Source organism: Littorina saxatilis, linkage group LG8, assembly GCF_037325665.1.
Source record: "Littorina saxatilis isolate snail1 linkage group LG8, US_GU_Lsax_2.0, whole genome shotgun sequence".
Lineage (NCBI taxonomy): Eukaryota > Metazoa > Mollusca > Gastropoda > Littorinimorpha > Littorinidae > Littorina > Littorina saxatilis.
In genome coordinates this window covers 37609177-37627382 of record NC_090252.1, presented here as the reverse complement: position 1 = coordinate 37627382, position 18206 = coordinate 37609177, and the positions used below count along the sequence as shown (strand labels likewise).

At 48.0% G+C, this 18206-nt stretch overlaps 1 protein-coding gene and 1 non-coding gene across 2 annotated transcripts in view; both read left to right on the top strand.

Annotated features, from left to right (window-relative positions):
* LOC138973447 (uncharacterized) overlaps positions 1 to 18206 on the top strand; it is a 156037-nt gene that overhangs the window by 89907 nt on the left and 47924 nt on the right. Inside the window, exons 55-66 of the mRNA XM_070346168.1 lie at positions 5811 to 5937; positions 7686 to 7894; positions 8574 to 8849; positions 10373 to 10544; positions 10820 to 11056; positions 11659 to 11901; positions 13279 to 13484; positions 13637 to 13803; positions 14281 to 14431; positions 14725 to 14881; positions 16476 to 16580; positions 16982 to 17156. Coding sequence (XP_070202269.1) covers positions 5811 to 5937; positions 7686 to 7894; positions 8574 to 8849; positions 10373 to 10544; positions 10820 to 11056; positions 11659 to 11901; positions 13279 to 13484; positions 13637 to 13803; positions 14281 to 14431; positions 14725 to 14881; positions 16476 to 16580; positions 16982 to 17156 — 2225 coding nt within the window. The remainder of the gene's footprint in view (positions 1 to 5810; positions 5938 to 7685; positions 7895 to 8573; positions 8850 to 10372; positions 10545 to 10819; positions 11057 to 11658; positions 11902 to 13278; positions 13485 to 13636; positions 13804 to 14280; positions 14432 to 14724; positions 14882 to 16475; positions 16581 to 16981; positions 17157 to 18206) is intronic.
* LOC138974955 (5S ribosomal RNA) lies at positions 55 to 173 on the top strand. Its single transcript, XR_011458468.1, has one exon. It is a non-coding gene; the product is annotated as a 5S ribosomal RNA (ribosomal RNA).

Here is an 18206-nt window from a genome sequence, read left to right as displayed (position 1 = left end):
TTGGGGGTTGGTGAATCCGATCTAGGGGCTACTGGAGAGACTCAGGTTTTGACAGCCAACGGCCATACCACGTTGAAAACACCGGTTCTCGTCCGACCACCGAAGTTAAGCAACGTCGGGCCCGGTTAGTACTTGGATGGGTGACCGCCTGGGAACACCGGGTGCAGTTGGCATTAAAATCTTCCTTTTCCGGTGCCTCTCCTGTGCCCTCCTCGGTTTCCACCGCTGTGGAAGCCAGGAGGGACACGGGTCCTCCTCTGAACTCCCTCGCTGGGTCGTCTGCTGCTGTTTTGACAGTAGTTTCGGCCTCCTGGGGGGGGGGAGATCGGAGGAGATGACGGGGTCTCTGAATTCCCTCCCCGCTGGGGTTGGGATGCGAATTGACCCCGTTCAGGGCGGTCCTGTGGGGGCAGGGGTTTCAGGCTTCGTGCCTACGACCACTGCTACTACGGTTCCCTCTGACGTCCGTGTGACTGGTGGCTGTCCCTCTTGAAACGCTCCGGCCGACTAGTTACTGGACGTGGAGGTGTTCGACAGAACGTGGTACTTCTGTCGAATGGTCAGGGCGACGGGAACATTGTTTCTGTTGCTCAGACCGACACCTCCGACCGGACCGTCTTGACCCCACGCCATTCCTTAGCGTCTGGTGTTCGGGTGACGGATGGTCCGGACCAAGGGTCCGGAACGTTCCAGGCTTACGGGTCGGGATCGAACCGGACCCACGGGTCCCGACTGGACTTGACCTCCGGGTTTGGTCCGGACGGGACCCATGGTACGGGACCGTACCGGACCTTAGGGTCCGGTGCGGGACAGTACCTCTGGCCCTTGCCGGACCCCCCGGACCTACGGGTCCGGATGGTACGGTACGGGACCAGTGGTTCGGTCGGGACCGGACCACCCGACCACCTCTGTTGGTCTGGGTGGTCTGGCACCGAACCGGAACACACCGGACCTACGGGTCCGGAGGGTACGGTACCGGACCAGTGGTCCGGTCGGGACCGGACCACTCGACCACCTCTGTTGGTCCGGATGGTCTGGCACCGAACCGGACCTACGGGTCCGGATGGTACGGTATGTCCACGTCCGGACCGAGCCACCCGAACACTTCTGTGGGTACGGGTGGTTCGGTGCCGAACGGGACCTCCGGATGGTGCGGGACCGGACCGGACCTACGGGTCCGGATGGTCCGGTACCGGACCACCCGACCCCTCTGTTGGTCCGGATGGTCTGTCACCGAACCGGACCATACCGGACCACCGGACCTACGGGTCCGGATGGTACGGTAGGTCCACGTCCGGACCGAACACTTCAGTGGGTACGGACGGACCCGTAAGTCCGGTATGGTCCGGTGTGTCCACGTCCGGACCGAGCCACCCGAACACTTCTGTGGGTACGGATGGTTCGGTACCGAACGGGACCTCCGGATGGTACGGGACCGGACCGGAACACCGGACCGGAACACCGGACCACCCTACCGGACCGGTCCGGACCACCCGACCACCTCTGTTGGTCCGGATGGTCTGGCACCGAACCGGACCTACGGGTCCGGATGGTACGGTACGTCCACGCCCGGACCGAACCACCCGAACACTTCTGTGCGTACGGATGGTTCGGTGCCGAACAGGACCTCCGGATGGTACCGGACCTACGGGTCCGGACCTACGGGTCCGGATGGTCCGGTGCGGGACCACCCGACCACCTCTGTTGGTCTGGATGGTCTGGCACCGAACCGGACCATACCGGACCACCGGACCTACGGGTCCAGATGGTACGGTATGTCCACGTCCGGACCTAACCACCCGAACACTTCTGTGGGTACGATGGTTCGGTGCTGAACGGGACCTCCGGATGGTACGGCACCGGACCGGACCACCCTACCGGACCGGATCGGCACCCCCGACCGGACCGGACCATTTCTTTTCTGATCAGACCCGATGGGTTCCTGTTCAGTCTATAAATGGCGGGGGTTCGTTGGCTGGGCTGACCCAACAGTCGCAGGGTTGTTGTTTTTCTCCCCCTTCGGCTGCTGGAGACGTTTCGTCTTTGGGGCAGGGGTCTTCGCGGCCTCTTGCTTCTGTGGGCGTTTCTTCACAGCCTGCTTCATCGCTTTCGGCTCTTCCCCCTCAAGCTCCCTACACTCCTGCTTTTGAGGAGTTGTCGGGAAGTGAAGAGGAGAGTGAGTCGGAGGACGATAGGGAGGAGGATCAGGGTCGCCCTGAGGTTAACACTGAACCTCTACCCTTGCCGGTTTCTGATGGAACTTCCGAAGCTATGCTTCGTACTTTCCAACAGTACATGACAGACATCACGCGGCGTCTTGACGTCACGGATGCCTCTCTTAAGCGTCTGTCGTCTAGTGTTGACACACAGGACGTGGACCCGGGGTCTGAGGACGAGAGGCAGGAGGCTCGTCCTCGCACAGCTAGAAGGACGTTTGAACAGTTTCAGGACGTCCTTCCCTGAGACGCCCTCTCGTCCTTTGAGTCCGCTTCGGCCCGGGCGCGGGAGGCTCACGCCGCGTCTGCCGGCGGCTCGTTTTATGAACGATCCGGCCGCCGGCAATTCGCGTTCCACCCTAGTCTAAGTGCCACGGTGGAAGCGGCAGCACATCGCCTGAGGAGTACAGATTCACGTGCAAACGCGACCTATGTTCCTCGGGAGGACGCGGGTTCAGTGCCATGCTTTCCTTCGGGAGGCGCACCTCCACTGTTTCCTCGTGTCCAATCTGTTTCGTCCCTCCCTTTTCCCTTTGACTCTCGAACTCTCCCTTTCCAGACTTCGAGTGTTTAGGGTGGGGCTGACGGTGATGTGTTCGTTGGGGAGGTGCCTTCGGTCAAGAAGGTGGAACTGAGCTCTGCTTCGTTCCACAATCTTGAGGCCACCGTTTCTTCCACAGTCGAGGCCCAATCACAGGCCTTGACATGGATGAGCACGCTGTCCACACTGTTGGACCCTCCCGATCGGGCAGAGTCCGATTCCACTCGGGTCCTTGACACGGTTCGAGTGGATCGGGCTTTGCATGCCGTGCGATCGTGCGTGACGTCTGCGGCAGAATTGGCCATTGGAACACGGGTCCACTTTATTGGCCCTGTTCCGTGATCATTTTCTGCCTACTTCTATAGTGCCTCCGGATATGAGGAAGAGTCTGAGGAACACGTTTCCTCAGCCTTCTTCCCTCTTTCATCCGGACACTGTTCGTTCTGTGGTGGAGTCCACACGCCAGAGGAACACTGATTCTCTGATGGTTGGCCTCGCTGCTTCGGCGACGGCGGCGGGGAGTAAGAGAAGTGCTACAGTCACCTCCAGCTCCCAGCCTCAGAAGAAGAAGAAGAAGCCAGTTTCACTGCCTCCTTCTTCCTCCTCTTAGGCGCCTGTTGCGTTCCCAAGCAAGAGGAAGGGTGCTCAGACAGGTAAGGGGAAGCAGCACCACCAGGGGGGGTGGTCGCAAGCCTGCGCCTGCCCGCCAGCAGAATTTTCAGTGAGTCCCGGCCCTACGTTGACGCCCCCTCAAGTTGCCCCTCTTTCGTCCGTCGGTTCCCTTTTTTCGGGCCCGCGGCATGTGGGGCAGACTGGTCTCCAACCAGTTTTTCTTGAGGGTGGTGTGGTCGGGGTTTTCTCTACCGCTGTCGTCACAACCTCCATTGTCCGCTCTACCTTGGACGTTCCCCCCTCCTCGAGAGCCTGCCAGATGGCAGGCTCTTCAGGACGAGGTGAACTCGTTGGTCGAGAAGAAGGCGGTCTACCCCCTTTCTCAGCCTTCTCTGGGGTTCTGCTCCCGCCTGTTCACCGTCCCCAAAAAGGACGGCCGGTTCAGGCCGGTGTTGGACCTCTCCACCTTGAACTTGTACCTTCACAGGTGCAAGTTCAAGATGGAAACCCCTTCGTCGGTCCGGTTGGCCATCCGGCCAAACGATTGGGCCATGTCTGGGACCTCCAGGATGCTTACTTCCACATCCTGGTGGCCCCGGGGTACCGACATCTGCTCCGGTTCGTTTGGGAGGGCACGGTGTTCGAGTTTCGGGCCCTCCCATTCGGCCTGTCCTTGGCCCCTCTGATTTTCAACGGGGACAACAACACCACATGCTTAGCTTACCTTCGCCACCAGGGGGGCACCAATTCTCGGTCCCTCTCCCTGTTGGCGGAGGAGATTCTGCTCTGGTGCCAGACCAATCAGGTCCGGATGTCAGTCCAGTTCGTTCCGGGGAAACTGAACGCCCTGGCCGACATTCTCAGTCGGGGCGATCAGGTTCTCTCCACAGAATGGACCATCGCTCACAACGTTCTACAGCGTCTGTGGGCAAGGTGGGACCGTCCTCTGATCGATCTGTTCGTAACTCGATTCAGCGCTCGGCTTCCCAGGTACGTCACCCCCTTTCGAGACATGAATGCGTTCCACTTGGACGCATTCACTCTCTTGTGGAGGCTCCTCGATGCTTACGCCTATCCCCCGACATCTCTGATTCCGAGGGTGCTGGCAAAATATCTGCAGGAACGACCAAGACTGATTTTGGTCGCGCCTTACTGGCCAACAGCTCCGTGGTTTCCAGATCTTCGCGGTCTCACCCACGTAGACCCTCTACCTCTGGATCTGGACGGGGGAGGTCTGCTCCAGCCTCGATCATGCCTCCCTCATCCACGTCCAGAGAGTCTGTGCTTGACCGCATGGCTCTTGTGCGCTCCAAACTGCTTGCACTAGGATTGCACAAGAGTTCAGTAGAGTTTTCCTTGAACGCTAAGAGGCGATCAACTAATCAGCTCTACGACTTACGCTGGAGAGCTTGGGCCACCTTCGCCTTGTCCAAGGGGATAAAGCCGCTTTATCCCTCAACACAGGACTTGGCCAACTTCCTGGTGGAAGTGTATCAAAAGAAGAGTCTTTCTTCTAAGACTCTTCTTGGATACAGATCTGCCATCGCTTCCACGATTGCGGCCGCTACTGGTCGCAGAACTGAACACTTGATCAGGTCCTCCCTCATCGCTAATGTCCTTTCGGGTATTAGCAATGCAGCGGTGTCTAAACCTCGGGTTTCATTTCCCAAGGGGGATGTCTTTCTGGTCCTCAAACTCCTGCGTAGCAATGATTTTGAACCCCTGGCAGGCATCAGTATCAAGTTGCTGATTTTTAAGACTAATTGTTCCTCATCGCTTTAGCCACTTGCCGTAGACTCAGTGGTATTCAAGCTTTGAGTGGCCTGGACTTTGACATTGAGTTCACCACACAGCAGTGGTTGCTAGCATGGTCACGTCAGTCTAAGGTATGTTTCTTGGGTATATTTTCTTTTACGGTAGTACTGTTCGAAAATTGCCTGGGTATCTTAATCCTTGGATTTAAGTGATTTTGATTAAGGAGTTTAATACTCTACATATCACCCTCACACCACTCTGGTATTCTGTGCAAGAATAGTACTGTCGAGGTAAGTGTTATATTGACTGTAAGGCTTCTTTTTAAGCCTACTGTCTATATGATACTTACCGAGACAGTACTATTAGAGTTTCCCTCCCGCCTCCCCTCTTGATATGTTATGGGCTTTTTGAGGGTCTGCAGCTCATAAAGAAAGAGGACGCGCCACCTACATCCTGTAAGGGGGAAGCACTCGGACAGTGCTTGGGATCCACGGTGGCGCATGGTTATGGGAGATAATTGTACCCACTCAGCGTTTTGTCCAATTTTTTCGGCCTATAATAGATAATGTGCAAGAATAGTACTGTCTCGGTAAGTATCATATAGACAGTAGGCTTAAAAAGAAGCCTTACAATCTCTTAGAACCTTTTTGTGTATAAGTTTCATCAAACTTACTGTGTTGTAACAGGTTCACGAACGCCAGACTGCTGTTCGACCGTGTGAATGAGCGCCTGGAGTGGAAGCATGGCCGCACTCACGTTCCGAAGGGCAACAAGAGACTGCTCTTCCTGATTGACGACGTCAACCTCTCACAGGTCTGTGTGTTGGTTAAAATATCATTCATTTAAAAAAAATAAACTACACGCGAAAAATTATACATTAACCCAGGTGAGAGGGACAAAATAGTGTATTTCTTTCCCCCCGCGGGTTAGGGGGAAGAATTTACCCGACGCTCCCCAGCATGTCGTAAGAGGCGACTAACGGATTCTGTTTCTCCTTTTACCCTTGTAAAGTGTTTCTTGTATAGAATATAGTCAATGTTTGTAAAGATTTTAGTCAAGCAGTATGTAAGAAATGTTAAGTCCTTTGTACTGGAAACTTGCATTCTCCCAGTAAGGTAATATATTGTACTACGTTGCAAGCCCCTGGAGCAATTTTTGAGTCACTTGAGAAAAAGTGACTCTATGTAATCGGTCAGTGTTAGTCTGTCCGGCCAGCCGGCCGTCCGGCCGGCCGGCCGTCCGTAGACACCACCTTAACGTTGGACTTTTCTCGGAAACTATCAAAGCGATCGGGCTCATATTTTGTTTAGTCGTGACCTCCAATGACCTCTACACTTTAACGATGGTTTCGTTGACCTTTGACCTTTTTCAAGGTCACAGGTCAGCGTCAAAGGAAAAATTAGACATTTTATATCTTTGACAAAGTTCATCGGATGTGATTGAAACTTTGTAGGATTATTCTTTACATCAAAGTATTTACATCTGTAGCCTTTTACGAACGTTATCAGAAAAACAAGGGAGATAACTAGCCTTTTCTGTTCGGCAACACACAACTTAACGTTGGGCTTTTCTCGGAAACTATAAAAGTGACCGGGCTCAAATTTTATGTGAACGTGACTCATTGTGTTGTGAATAGCAATTTCTTCCTGTCCATCTGATGCCTCATATAATATTCAGAACTGCGAAAGTGACTCGATCGAGCGTTTGCTCTTCTTGTTTGATTAGTGCTTTTGTGAACAAGAAACAATTGACAAGTGGCTCTATCCCATCTCCCCCCTTCCCCCGTCGTGATATAACCTTCGTGGTTCTTTTCTTTCTTTATTTGGTGTTTAACATTGTTTTCAACCACGAAGGTTATATCGCGACGACCTTCGTGGTTGAAAACGACGTTAAACACCAAATAAAGAAAGAAAGAAAGTGTATTTCTCAACATGCACCATGTATCTTTCACCAGAGAGGGGGGGGGGGGGGATTAAATTCATATGTACAAGGCCAAAATGCTTCAGCTTCAGAGGGCGTTTCCCCCATACCCCCACCCGGCGTTATTTATTTTCTTGAATGGATTGCCTGACGGCACACTGTATCGGGAGGTCTTGGGTTCGAACCCCGGCCGGGTCATACCTAAGACTTTAAAATTGGCAATCTAGTGGCTGCTCCGCCTGGCGTCTGGCATTATGGGGTTAGTGCTAGGACTGGTTGGTCCGGTGTCAGAATAATGTGACTGGGTGAGACATGAAGCCTGTGCTGCGACTTCTGTCTTGTGTGTGGCGCACCGCCCTGATATGGCCCTTCGTGGTCGGCTGGGCGTTAAGCAAACAAACAAACAAACAAATGGCACACTGTAAGTTGCAAATACAGGTAATGCTTTGTATACAAACATTTTCTGGCAGAGAACAGGTTAACTAATTATACTGCGGCTCTAGAGTTCAGATTTTTTTTAAAAGAAGCTAACTATGAATGATACATTCTAGGTGGATTCGTTCGGACACCAGACGGCAAGTCGTCACATTCAACACAATCACAATAAACTCTGTTTCAAAACTCTCTTTGATGCTCTCCAGGTGGATTCATTCGGGCACCAGACGGCATCTGAGCTTGTGCGTGAACATCTGGACGACGGAGGTTTCTACAGCCCCTCCACCCACGCCTGGCGTTACGTCAAGAACGTCACCTACGTCACCACGCTCAACCCCTACACCACCGCCTCCGCACCCAAGCCAAGCCAGAGACTGCTGCGCCACTTTGCCATCTTCGGCTGTCCCTACCCTGGGTAGGTTCAGTGATTTGTGATACAGTGGAACCCCCCTTTGAAAAAACCCAATAAAAGGCCATGTTCTCTCAATCAAAAAACAAGAAAGGTGTATTCTTGGAACGTTTAATTATTGACAAAAGAAAAGATAAAAAAATAAAAAATAAATTTTTTGTTCTCAACCTCAGATGTTTTGAGGTCTTAAAAGGGGTGGAGATTCCACTGTATAAGATTACCTCCCTTAATTCAAGACCATGTTTTTTTCAGATTTCCTGTCTTAACCTCTGTCATTTTACCCCCATTTTAAAACTCCCTCCTTTTTAAGACCTGATTTTCTCAGATTTTAGGAGGTCTTATGAGGGGGGTTCATCTGTATGTTAAAGCAGTGCCTTAAACGGACAGTAAAGAGCAGCCCTGTCCTTCCCCTGGACAAAGGTTTCTTTCCCCTGAAGCAATGGGGGAATATTGTTCAAAAGGCTGGGCACCATATTCGTTTTACAACTATTTGTAATGGTTTGTATTCCTTATAGTGACTTTGAAATCATCTCTGTTGTTCATTTCATTAGTATACTGACACTTTCACAGACAACACTCCTAAATTGGCACTCATCTTGTTGGAGCTTAAAACCCGAAAAGAAAATCTTAAAATCTTGAAATCTTGCTAAACAAAAATTCACATTTGTCGATGGGTGGTTTTCAGGGACAAGGAGCTGCAGACCATCTTCACCACTCTGCTGGGCACTCACTTCTTCACACCCGAAAACTCGGGCACTTCCTCCTCCGCTGCGCAGCACCTTGGTATTCATGACGACAAGGTGAGCAGCAAGATGCAGGGTGAGGAAGTGCTGCGTGGCGTCATCAGCTGCCTGGTGTGCGTGTCGGTGGAGCTGACCAACCGTCTGAGGACCATGTTCCTGCCCACCGCCCAGCGCTGCCACTACATCTTCACTGCTAGAGACCTGGCCAACATCTTCAGGTAGGTTTGTGTGGGATACACTCTAATATCTGACAGTACAGGTGATTTATTGCTTATTTTAACTATATCCGGTAACTATTATGTCAACACCCGAATCTCCTACAAACTGTCCACTCTGGTCTACAAGTGTCTCAACGACTCTGCTCCCGAGTACCTTCAATCCTCCCTGGACCTGTACACCCAGCCCTCCGACCGTCCCCTTCGTTCTGCTGCTGACCCACTCCGCCTTCACATCCCTCGCTCGAAACTCGCATCTGCTGGTCAGCGTGCATTTCCCTCCGCGGGCCCCTCCGTCTGGAACTCCCTGCCGCTTGAACTTCGCCAGAGCCCCTCTCTTGACGCGTTCAAGAGTAGGTTGAAGACTCAGTTCTTCCCGTAGCTGGCTGCGACTTTCATGTTCGACGTGATGTGTTGTGCCCCAAAAGACATTCTTATGCTGTGCTCTGTGAGAGGTGTTTTCTTTGTGTTTAATATTATTCTGTTTGGACCTAGCTATTGATGTGTACATTGTTGTTAAACAGTTGTTTGTTGTATGTTTATCAGGGTTTGCTAGTGTGTGATCGGGTTCGTGTCCGTCTGTAGATGTTAGTTTCTTTGTTAGTCCTGTGTTGACAACTCTTCGACAAGCGCTTAGAACTGTACCCACAGAATACGCGCTATATAAGCTTCATATTGATTGATTGATTGATTGTACAGGGTCACCATATCTTCTTAGCCTGAGACCTCATGCCATCTGGCTTCATTTGTGTCAAATACCAGAGCAAGAACGTATTAGCAATATCTAGATCAGCACTTTTTAAGACGTGTACGAGTAATGTCATCAAATCTAGTTTTAACGTCACGCGTTTGCCAAGATCTATCTTGGTGGGAGCAAAACAACGTATGCATTTGGAACATATTGAAGAAAAAAGTGAGTCACGGGTGACGCAATATCTACACAGGTCTTTGCTATACGTTCGATCATCTAGAACACTGTATTACATCTATACAGTCTACTAGAACCATAATTTATCTGGGGAAGCAGAAACTACTTTCATTGTTTCATCAACATTGTACTACATGTACAAGTGTACAACCGTCCGCCCCGTGATCGGGAGGTCGTGGGTTCAAACCCCGGCCGGGTCATACCTAAGACTTTAAAATTGGCAATCTAGTGGCTGCCCCGCCTGGCGTCTGGCATTATGGGGTTAGTGCTAGGACTGGTTGGTCCGGTGTCAGAATAATGTGACTGGGTGAGACATGAAGCCTGTGCTGCGACTTCTGTCTTGTGTGTGGCGCACATTATATGTCAAAGCAGCACCGCCCTGATATGGCCCATCGTGGTCGGCTGGGCGTTAAGCAAACAAACAAACAAACAAGTGTACAACCATAACACTTTGCATCCCATGACATGGGAAGCTACTGCATCAACAAAAGAAAGAAAAAGAGATAGCATACTGAACAGCAGGCGTTTTTTGAATCTGCATGTGTCTCCTCTAGTTGACGATATTGGGCGCTTTACTAATCATTTGAATTGTGTGCAGGAACATGTGTCTGTCCCTGCAGCCTGGGTGTGACAAGCGCAACCTGCTGTTGCTATGGCAACACGAGTGTTACTGGGTGTACGGACGGCGCATGGTCAGTGAGGTGGACATCCGGCGCTTCCGTCAGGCCTTCACTACTGCCGTCCGCAAACAGTTCATTGACGATGACTTGGTGAGGGTTGAGTTAGTGTGTGTGTGTGTGTGTGTGTGTGTGTGTGTGTGTATGTGTGTTTGTTTAAGGGAGAGAAAGAATGTGTGTGTGTGTGTGTGCGTGTTCATTAGGTTTTGTCGGCATCTGAGTTCACAATTAGCTCAAAGATGGGAAATCCCATGTACAATCCATGCATAGCTTTATGCCTGCTGTATTAATTTAATGCTGTTTAGCATTAAACACTAAGCATGATTTTCACCCGATTTCACTTTAATCTCTCTTTCTTCATGATACAGATTCAGACCATAGTGAAACCACGCATGCCTCTCTTCTCAAACCTGATGGAGCAGGACAGCGGCATTGTGACGGCAGGGATGATCGACGCCCGAAGCAGCGCCAACGTCACGGAGGAGGATGCACGCACGGACCTGTACAAACCGTCCAAGACTGCCAAAGACGTGACGGATCTCCTGGAGAAAGGTGTGGAAGAGTACAACAAGATCCACCCTCGCATCAAGCTGGCGCTCTACAAGGTCAGATATACCTTGAAACATTGTACAGTCGAACCTGTCCATAATGACCACCGAAGGGACTGACCAAAATCGATTAATGCAGTTAAAATTCTTTGCAATTTTTAATGCTAAATACGCATATTCTTTAAGCCTTGGCCAGCCGCCTACATGAGACTTTAAGTCGGACCCTGACATGACATTGCTCAAAGAAGGGATATCCAATTCAGCCAATTCATTCTCTTCTAGCATGCTGATAATTTTCATGATGTTATTTTCATCTGGAAGAAAGGTAGGATATTTAGCTAACTCACAGATGTGGACATGGCATGAAACCTAACAAGAATTTAACAAATGAAATCTGATGATGCATCTGCAGAAGTAATGGATTTTGAAGAATATAAAATCCTGACATTTTTCTTATACCCGTTTATGGTCATTAAGGATTTGGTATAAGTTCCTATATGTTTTCTATGAGTTTGTTTCTCAAGAAGTAATGGATTTTAAAGAATGTAAAATCCCGATATTTTTTTTATACCCTTTTATGGGCATATGTTTCTATAAGTTTTCTGTGAGTTCGTTTCATACGTAAAAGCCTCATTGTGACATCAACTTTGTGTGCACAGAGCGTGGTGGAGCAGGTGTGTCGCCTATCACGCACCATGGCCTCGCCCCACGAGGGCGCCAACACCGTGCTGGTGGCCGAGGGATGTCCGGGCCGAGCGGCCGTGCTGGTCAAGCTGGCCGCACACCTGTGTGGCTTCACCGTCTTCCAGCCCAGCCCCACCCCCAGCACCACCGCCGTCACCGCCCGGCTCGACCAGTTCAAGAACGACCTGGTCATGGCGTACACTCGTGCCGGTGCAAAGGTCAGTTTGAACCTATCTGAGAAACAAAAGGGTGTTTGTAAGCGCTCTAAATGTTCATGACACTTGCACACGCGCCGGTACATAGATGAGTCTCATGGGTGTCTTTTTACGAGGGTCGTGGTGTATGTGTCTGTGTCTGTGTCTGTGCGTGTGTGTGTGTGTGTAGAGCGATTCAGACCAAACTACTGGACCGATCTTTATGAATGATATCCCCGGACGTTTTTTTCTTTTTTTCGATAAATACCTTTGATGACGTCATATCCGGCTTTTTTCAATCAAATTGATTGAAATTTTGGCCAAGCAATTTTCGACGAAGGCCGGACTTCGGTATTGCATTTCAGCTTGGTGGCTTAAAAATTAATTAATGACTTTGGTCATTAAAAATCTGAAAATGGTAAAAAAAAAAATTTTTTTATAAAACGATCCAAATTTACGTTCATCTTATTCTTCATCATTTTCTGATTCCAAAAACATATAAATATGTTATATTTGGATTAAAAACAAGCTCTGAAAATTAAAAATATAAAAATTATGATCAAAATTAAATTTTTGAAATCAATTTAAAAACACTTTCATCTTATTCCTTGTCGGTTCCTGATTCCAAAAACATATAGATATGATATGTTTGGATTAAAAACACGCTCATAAAGTTAAAACGAAGAGAGGTACAGAAAAGCGTGCTATCCTTCTCAGCGCAACTACTACCCCGCTCTTCTTGTCAATTTCACTGCCTTTGCCACGACCGGTGGACTGATGATGCTACGAGTATACGGTCTTGCTGAAAAATTGCATTGCGTTCAGTTTCATTCTGTGAGTTCGACAGCTTGACTAAATTTTGTATTTTCGCCTTACGCGACTTGTTTATTTTTGTTCAAGTTGTGACTAAATTTTTTCAGATAGACTTGGAATGGAGATGTGGTTGGTGGTGTATTTTTGTGTGTGTGTGTGTGTGTGTGTGTGTGTGTGTGTGTGTGTGTGTGTGTGTGTGTGTGTGTCTGTGTGTGTGTGTGTGTGTGTGTGTGTGTGTGTGTGTGTGTGTGTGTGTGTGTGTGTGTGTGTGTGTGTGTTAAAAAAAAGGTGAGTCTGTCTCATGGGTGTCTTTTTTTTACGTTTGACTAAATGTTTTCAGCTAGACTGGGAATGGAGACGCAGGGTGATGGTGTGTGTATGCGTGTGAGTGTGTGTGTGTGTGTGTGTGTTTGTGTGTACAAGAATGACCTGGTCATGGTGTACACATGCACTTGAACAAAGGTGAGTTTGAACTGATCTGAGAAACAAAAGATATGTAAGAGTTCCTGATACCTCTGTTGATTGTTTTGATATGTAGGACTTCAATTCGAAAGTATTGACTTTGTGATGTCTGTTTTTCTCCTCCAGGGAGAGAAGCTAGCCCTGCTGATTCATCAGGAAGAGCTGGTGACGGACGAGCTGCTGGTGCACCTGACGGACTTCATCGTGTCGTGCAGCATCTCACACCTCTTCACCCTCGAGGAGCAGACTACCATCATCAACTCCATCCGCACCGAGGTCACCCAGGCCGGCCTCACCTACACTCGCGACGTGGCCTGGAACTTCTTCCTCAGGTAGGGATGGTATCTTAGACCAAACAAAAACATATGTTGGTTTAGGGTAACATGACCCCAAAAAATAGGGTCGGTAGGTCGGCTTTTTAAAAAAAAATTTTTTTATTTTTAGTCTTGGTATGGTTCACAAAATGTGCCATTGTTTTTGACAGGACTGTGCGCAACAACTGCCGTGTGTGCCTGATCGTCAGCAGCACCGACAGCAACTTCCAGCAGCTGTGCCGCCAGTACCCCGCCTTCACCAAGAACGTCAACTTCATCTGGTTCCAGCACTGGTCCAAGACACAGCTTGTTGACCACGCTCTCTTCCACCTCAAAGGTAACACACATTTTTCTCTGAGTTTTGTAGTTTAGAGCGGTTTAGGATTGTGACAGCAGTTCTTGGGATTGTCACAGCAGCTTCTTAATTCTGGAACTCGACCAAGACGCTGATTGTTAACCATACCCATTGCACCTCAAAGGTAACAGAAAAGCTTTGTCTTTTGGGATTAGTTAGAATTGTGACAGTAATTCATTATTCCGGCGCTGGACATAGACAGAGCTTGTCGACCTGATCTTCTGCCTCAAAGGTTACAGCTAGAAAGGGTTTTTTCTTGTGTTTTGTCATTTACAGCGTTTTTGAATTGTGACAGCAGTTATCCGTTCCAGCACTTCTTCCACATACTCAAGGGTAATGGATGTTTTATATTCAGAATAGAAACTATGGCAGCGTCAGTGCAGGATACTAGATAACACATATGAAAGTGTGAGAAAACTGCATGTATGAACGTACACAAAACTTCTTTTTTTTCTGCAGGGGTTGAGTGGATGACGGCCGTACAGAGTGAAAACGTGGCCCACATGTTAGCGTCCATGCATCTGGTTCTCAGACAGCAAGACGGTGGGGAGAAGACCAGAGGAGAGTATGGTCATGTCACCAACACCACCTACGAAAAGTTTGTGGAGAAGTAAGTTTGGTTGTGCAGGTTGTGGTGTGTGTCTGTTTGTCTGTCTGTGTATGTGTGTGTGTTTCAATGTGTGTTGATACATTTCCCCTGAATGAGAAGTTGATTTTTCTTTCTTTTCGGATGCTTAATCCAATATCCTTCTTCTGTCTTAAAACTAATGCTGTGCCTTCATGCAAAATTGAAGCCTGTTTTTGTGCATGCATATGCTCATTTCCCTGGCCAACGAACGGCACTCAGAGATCGAGGACACCCACAATGCCGTGACCAAAACCTAATGATGTGTCTGTGTATAGGTTCATTTCTCTTGCCAACGAACGGCATGCAGAGATCGAGGACACTCACAACGCCGTGACCAAAACCCTGGAGCAGATCCGACACGAGAACGAGATGGCCATCAAGCTGAAGAAGCAGCTGGAGCACGAGATGGTGGTTCTGGAGGAACGCAAGGCTGTGAGTTGTTTGACTGACGTGTAGTGTTGACTGCTTGGTTGTAGTTGTAAAAAAAAAGGAAAGAGAGAATGCTTTATGTCCTACAGGCTAAATATTTCGCCTCGGAAGGACAAGATATGGATCATATATATGATTCGAGTTTTACGCCCTCGCAGCTTTTGACGAAATACACAAGTGTATGCGTGTTTAGGTGGTATCAGCCATTTACACTTATGGCAGTATGACCGAGGTCTTTTATGTGCCATTGTGGTGACACGGGGGTGGGACATGGCTTCTGTCTCTGGGACTGCACATAAAGTTGACGCGTGTTCTTCCCGGCCTGAATTCGAACCTGCGACCTTCTGATCACAAGTCCAATGCTCTACCAACTGAGCTACCGGGCCCCCAAAGTTGTAGTTGTCTAATATTTCTTTAAATAAGGTCTGACTTCGTTAAGCGGTAGCCACACTCACCCTATTTCAACCCTGCTGTTATTGATTTTTTTAGGTCACCAATGATCTGGGGTGTTTTTGTATGCTTGGACCTTCAGATATTCCAAAAGGTAAAATTCTGAAAGGTTTAACCTCTTCACTGCCACAGTATAACAGCATTTTGGTATTGCTGTGCGCCAGAGCAAAATTTCGCTTTCTTCGGTAGGTTCACTAATCTGTTCACTGCTCGATCATTTATTGAGATATCTCTTAGATTTGGCATGTGTTTTGCTTATACCCTTGGCTATTATAGGATGACATGATCATTGGACTTTGTTTGTGATTGTTATAGTAAAAATTGATATAATGACCATTTTTGTCAAAAATTACAGTTTCCGGACTTACACACACACACACACACATTGCAGCACATAAAACCACACAAAACACTGCTAAAACTGGTGTCAAACATCAGGTACTCACATTACAGCCCATAAAAGTATTCTTCTGTGTGGTAATCCATAAATCACTTCTTGTAGAGCTTCCAGAACACTGTATCGCTTGAAAACAGGTCTACGAGTTGAGGTCCGACTTTCGGCCGCCATTTTGAATACTATAGATCGGTTCTACGTATGTCTAGGCACAGTGGTGAGTTGTCAACACGTGGTAGTAACTTATCTGAACGGTCTATGGGAAAGAACTGTGTTTAGAACCCCTACAAGTACTTGGACAGTGGTTACCTCCCATTTAGTTTTTAGAAATGTCCTGAAATGTTGTTGACACAAATCCCACGTACGAGATACGGTTATGGGCGTACGACAAACCAAAAATGACCACGTATTACATACGGGGTGGGCAGTGAAGGGGTTAAATCGGGTGATTGTGGGTACTGGTCACTGTCAAACCACCGACTGTTGAGTCGATCATTGAATTTAGATATTGTTTTTCAAAAGACAGACCAGTTGACCTACAAAATCATTATATGATAATATGATCATGCCTAAGCTAAAGAAAAAGTACACAAAATATGAAGTAATTCGCTTCAAATCTGTAGAAGTGATTAGCATATTTATGGGTGGCATTTTTTGGGGGGTCACCTTGTAGAATCACTGTTTGTTGGTCCCTTGGGTGGTCATTATCGACAGGTTCAACTGTATAATAAAATGTTGTGTTTTTGTTTGCAGGGCACAATCAAGATCCTGTCTCAGATCGGTCAGGACACAGCCATCACAGAGCAACAGATCCGTGTTGTCAAGAACCAGATGGAGAAGATTGAGAGACTCAAGAAGGTGTGTGTCTGTGTTTGTGTTCGTGTGTCTGTGTGTCATCTGTGTGTGTGTCTATGTGTTTGTGTACGGTTGTGTGTGTGTGTCTGTGTGCGTCCGTGTGCGTCTGTGTATGTGTGTGGGTCTGTCTGTGTGTGTGTGAGTGAGTGTTTGTGTGTGTGTGTGTGTGTGTGTGTGTGTGTGTGTGTGTGTGTGTGTGTGTTCTTGTGTCCGTCTGAGTGTGTATGTGTGGTTGCATGTGTGAATGTGTGTTGGCATGCGTGCATTTGTGCATGCGTGCGTGTGTGCATACATGTGTGCATAGTGATTCATTGTGATAAAATACTGTAATATAAAATTAAAATAAAAAAATATCACAACAATGAAGACTTAAAGTTAAACACCAACTACTCCTTATTCCCCAGCTGTTGCCAGAGTACCAAGTGGCGCACGAGCGTGCGGTGTACAAGGCCATCGCCATCGTGGCGGACACCAAGAAGGTGGTCAAGGTCATGGACAGAGACAAGCTGGCCGAGCTGAGAGCCATGTCCAAACCCTCCATCGACATCGAGGACCTCATGGCCGCCATCATCATGATCTGTACGAAGAAGTATTTTTGTTTTTGGGTGGGTTTTTTGACTCACATGCGAAGCAAAAGTGAGTCTATGTACTCACCCGAGTCGTCCGTCCGTCCGTCCGTCCGTCCGGACGTCCGGAAAACTTTAACGTTGGATATTTCTTGGACACTATTCAGTCTATCAGTACCAAATTTGGCAAGATGGTGTATGATGACAAGGCCCCAAAAAACATACATAGCATCTTGACCTTGCTTCAAGGTCAAGGTCGCAGGGGTCATAAATGTTGTCTAAAAAACAGCTATTTTTCACATTTTTCCCATTTTCTCTGAAGTTTTTGAGATTCAATACCTCACCTATATATGATATATAGGGCAAAGTAAGCCCCATCTTTTGATACCAGTTTGGTTTACCTTGCTTCAAGGTCAAGGTCACAGGAGCTCTTCAAAGTTGGATTGTATACATATTTTGAAGTGACCTTGACCCTGAACTATGGAAGATAACTGTTTCAAACTTAAAAATTATGTGGGGCACATGTTATGCTTTCATCATGAGGCACATTTGGTCACATATGATCAAGGTCAAGGTCACTTTGACCCTTATGAAATGTGACCAAAATAAGGTAGTGAACCACTAAAAGTGACCATATCTCATGGTAGAAAGAGCCAATAAGCACCATTGTACTTCCTATGTCTTGAATTAACAGCTTTGTGTTGCATGACCTTGGATGACCTTGACCTTGATGTATTTTGGTAGGAAAAATGTGTAAAGCAGTTCTTAGTGTATGATGTCATTGCTATGTAAAGGTCAAGCATGTGAGTCGTATGGGCTTTGCCCTTCTTGTTTTTTGTGGGGGGGGGGGGGGGTGTCTGGTATTAATTTTCTAAAAAGGAACTGGGTCCTTTTTCTGAAATTTATTAATTAAAAAATATTCTAACTCATCACAGCAACAGCAAAGGGTTGATTGTTGATATGTGACCAAGTGGAGGGAATAAGTATTATCTCATGTTAAATCCTGGCTGATTGGGCTTTTAAACTTGTTAATTAGATGTTAATTTTCCAAGGATTTTTATCA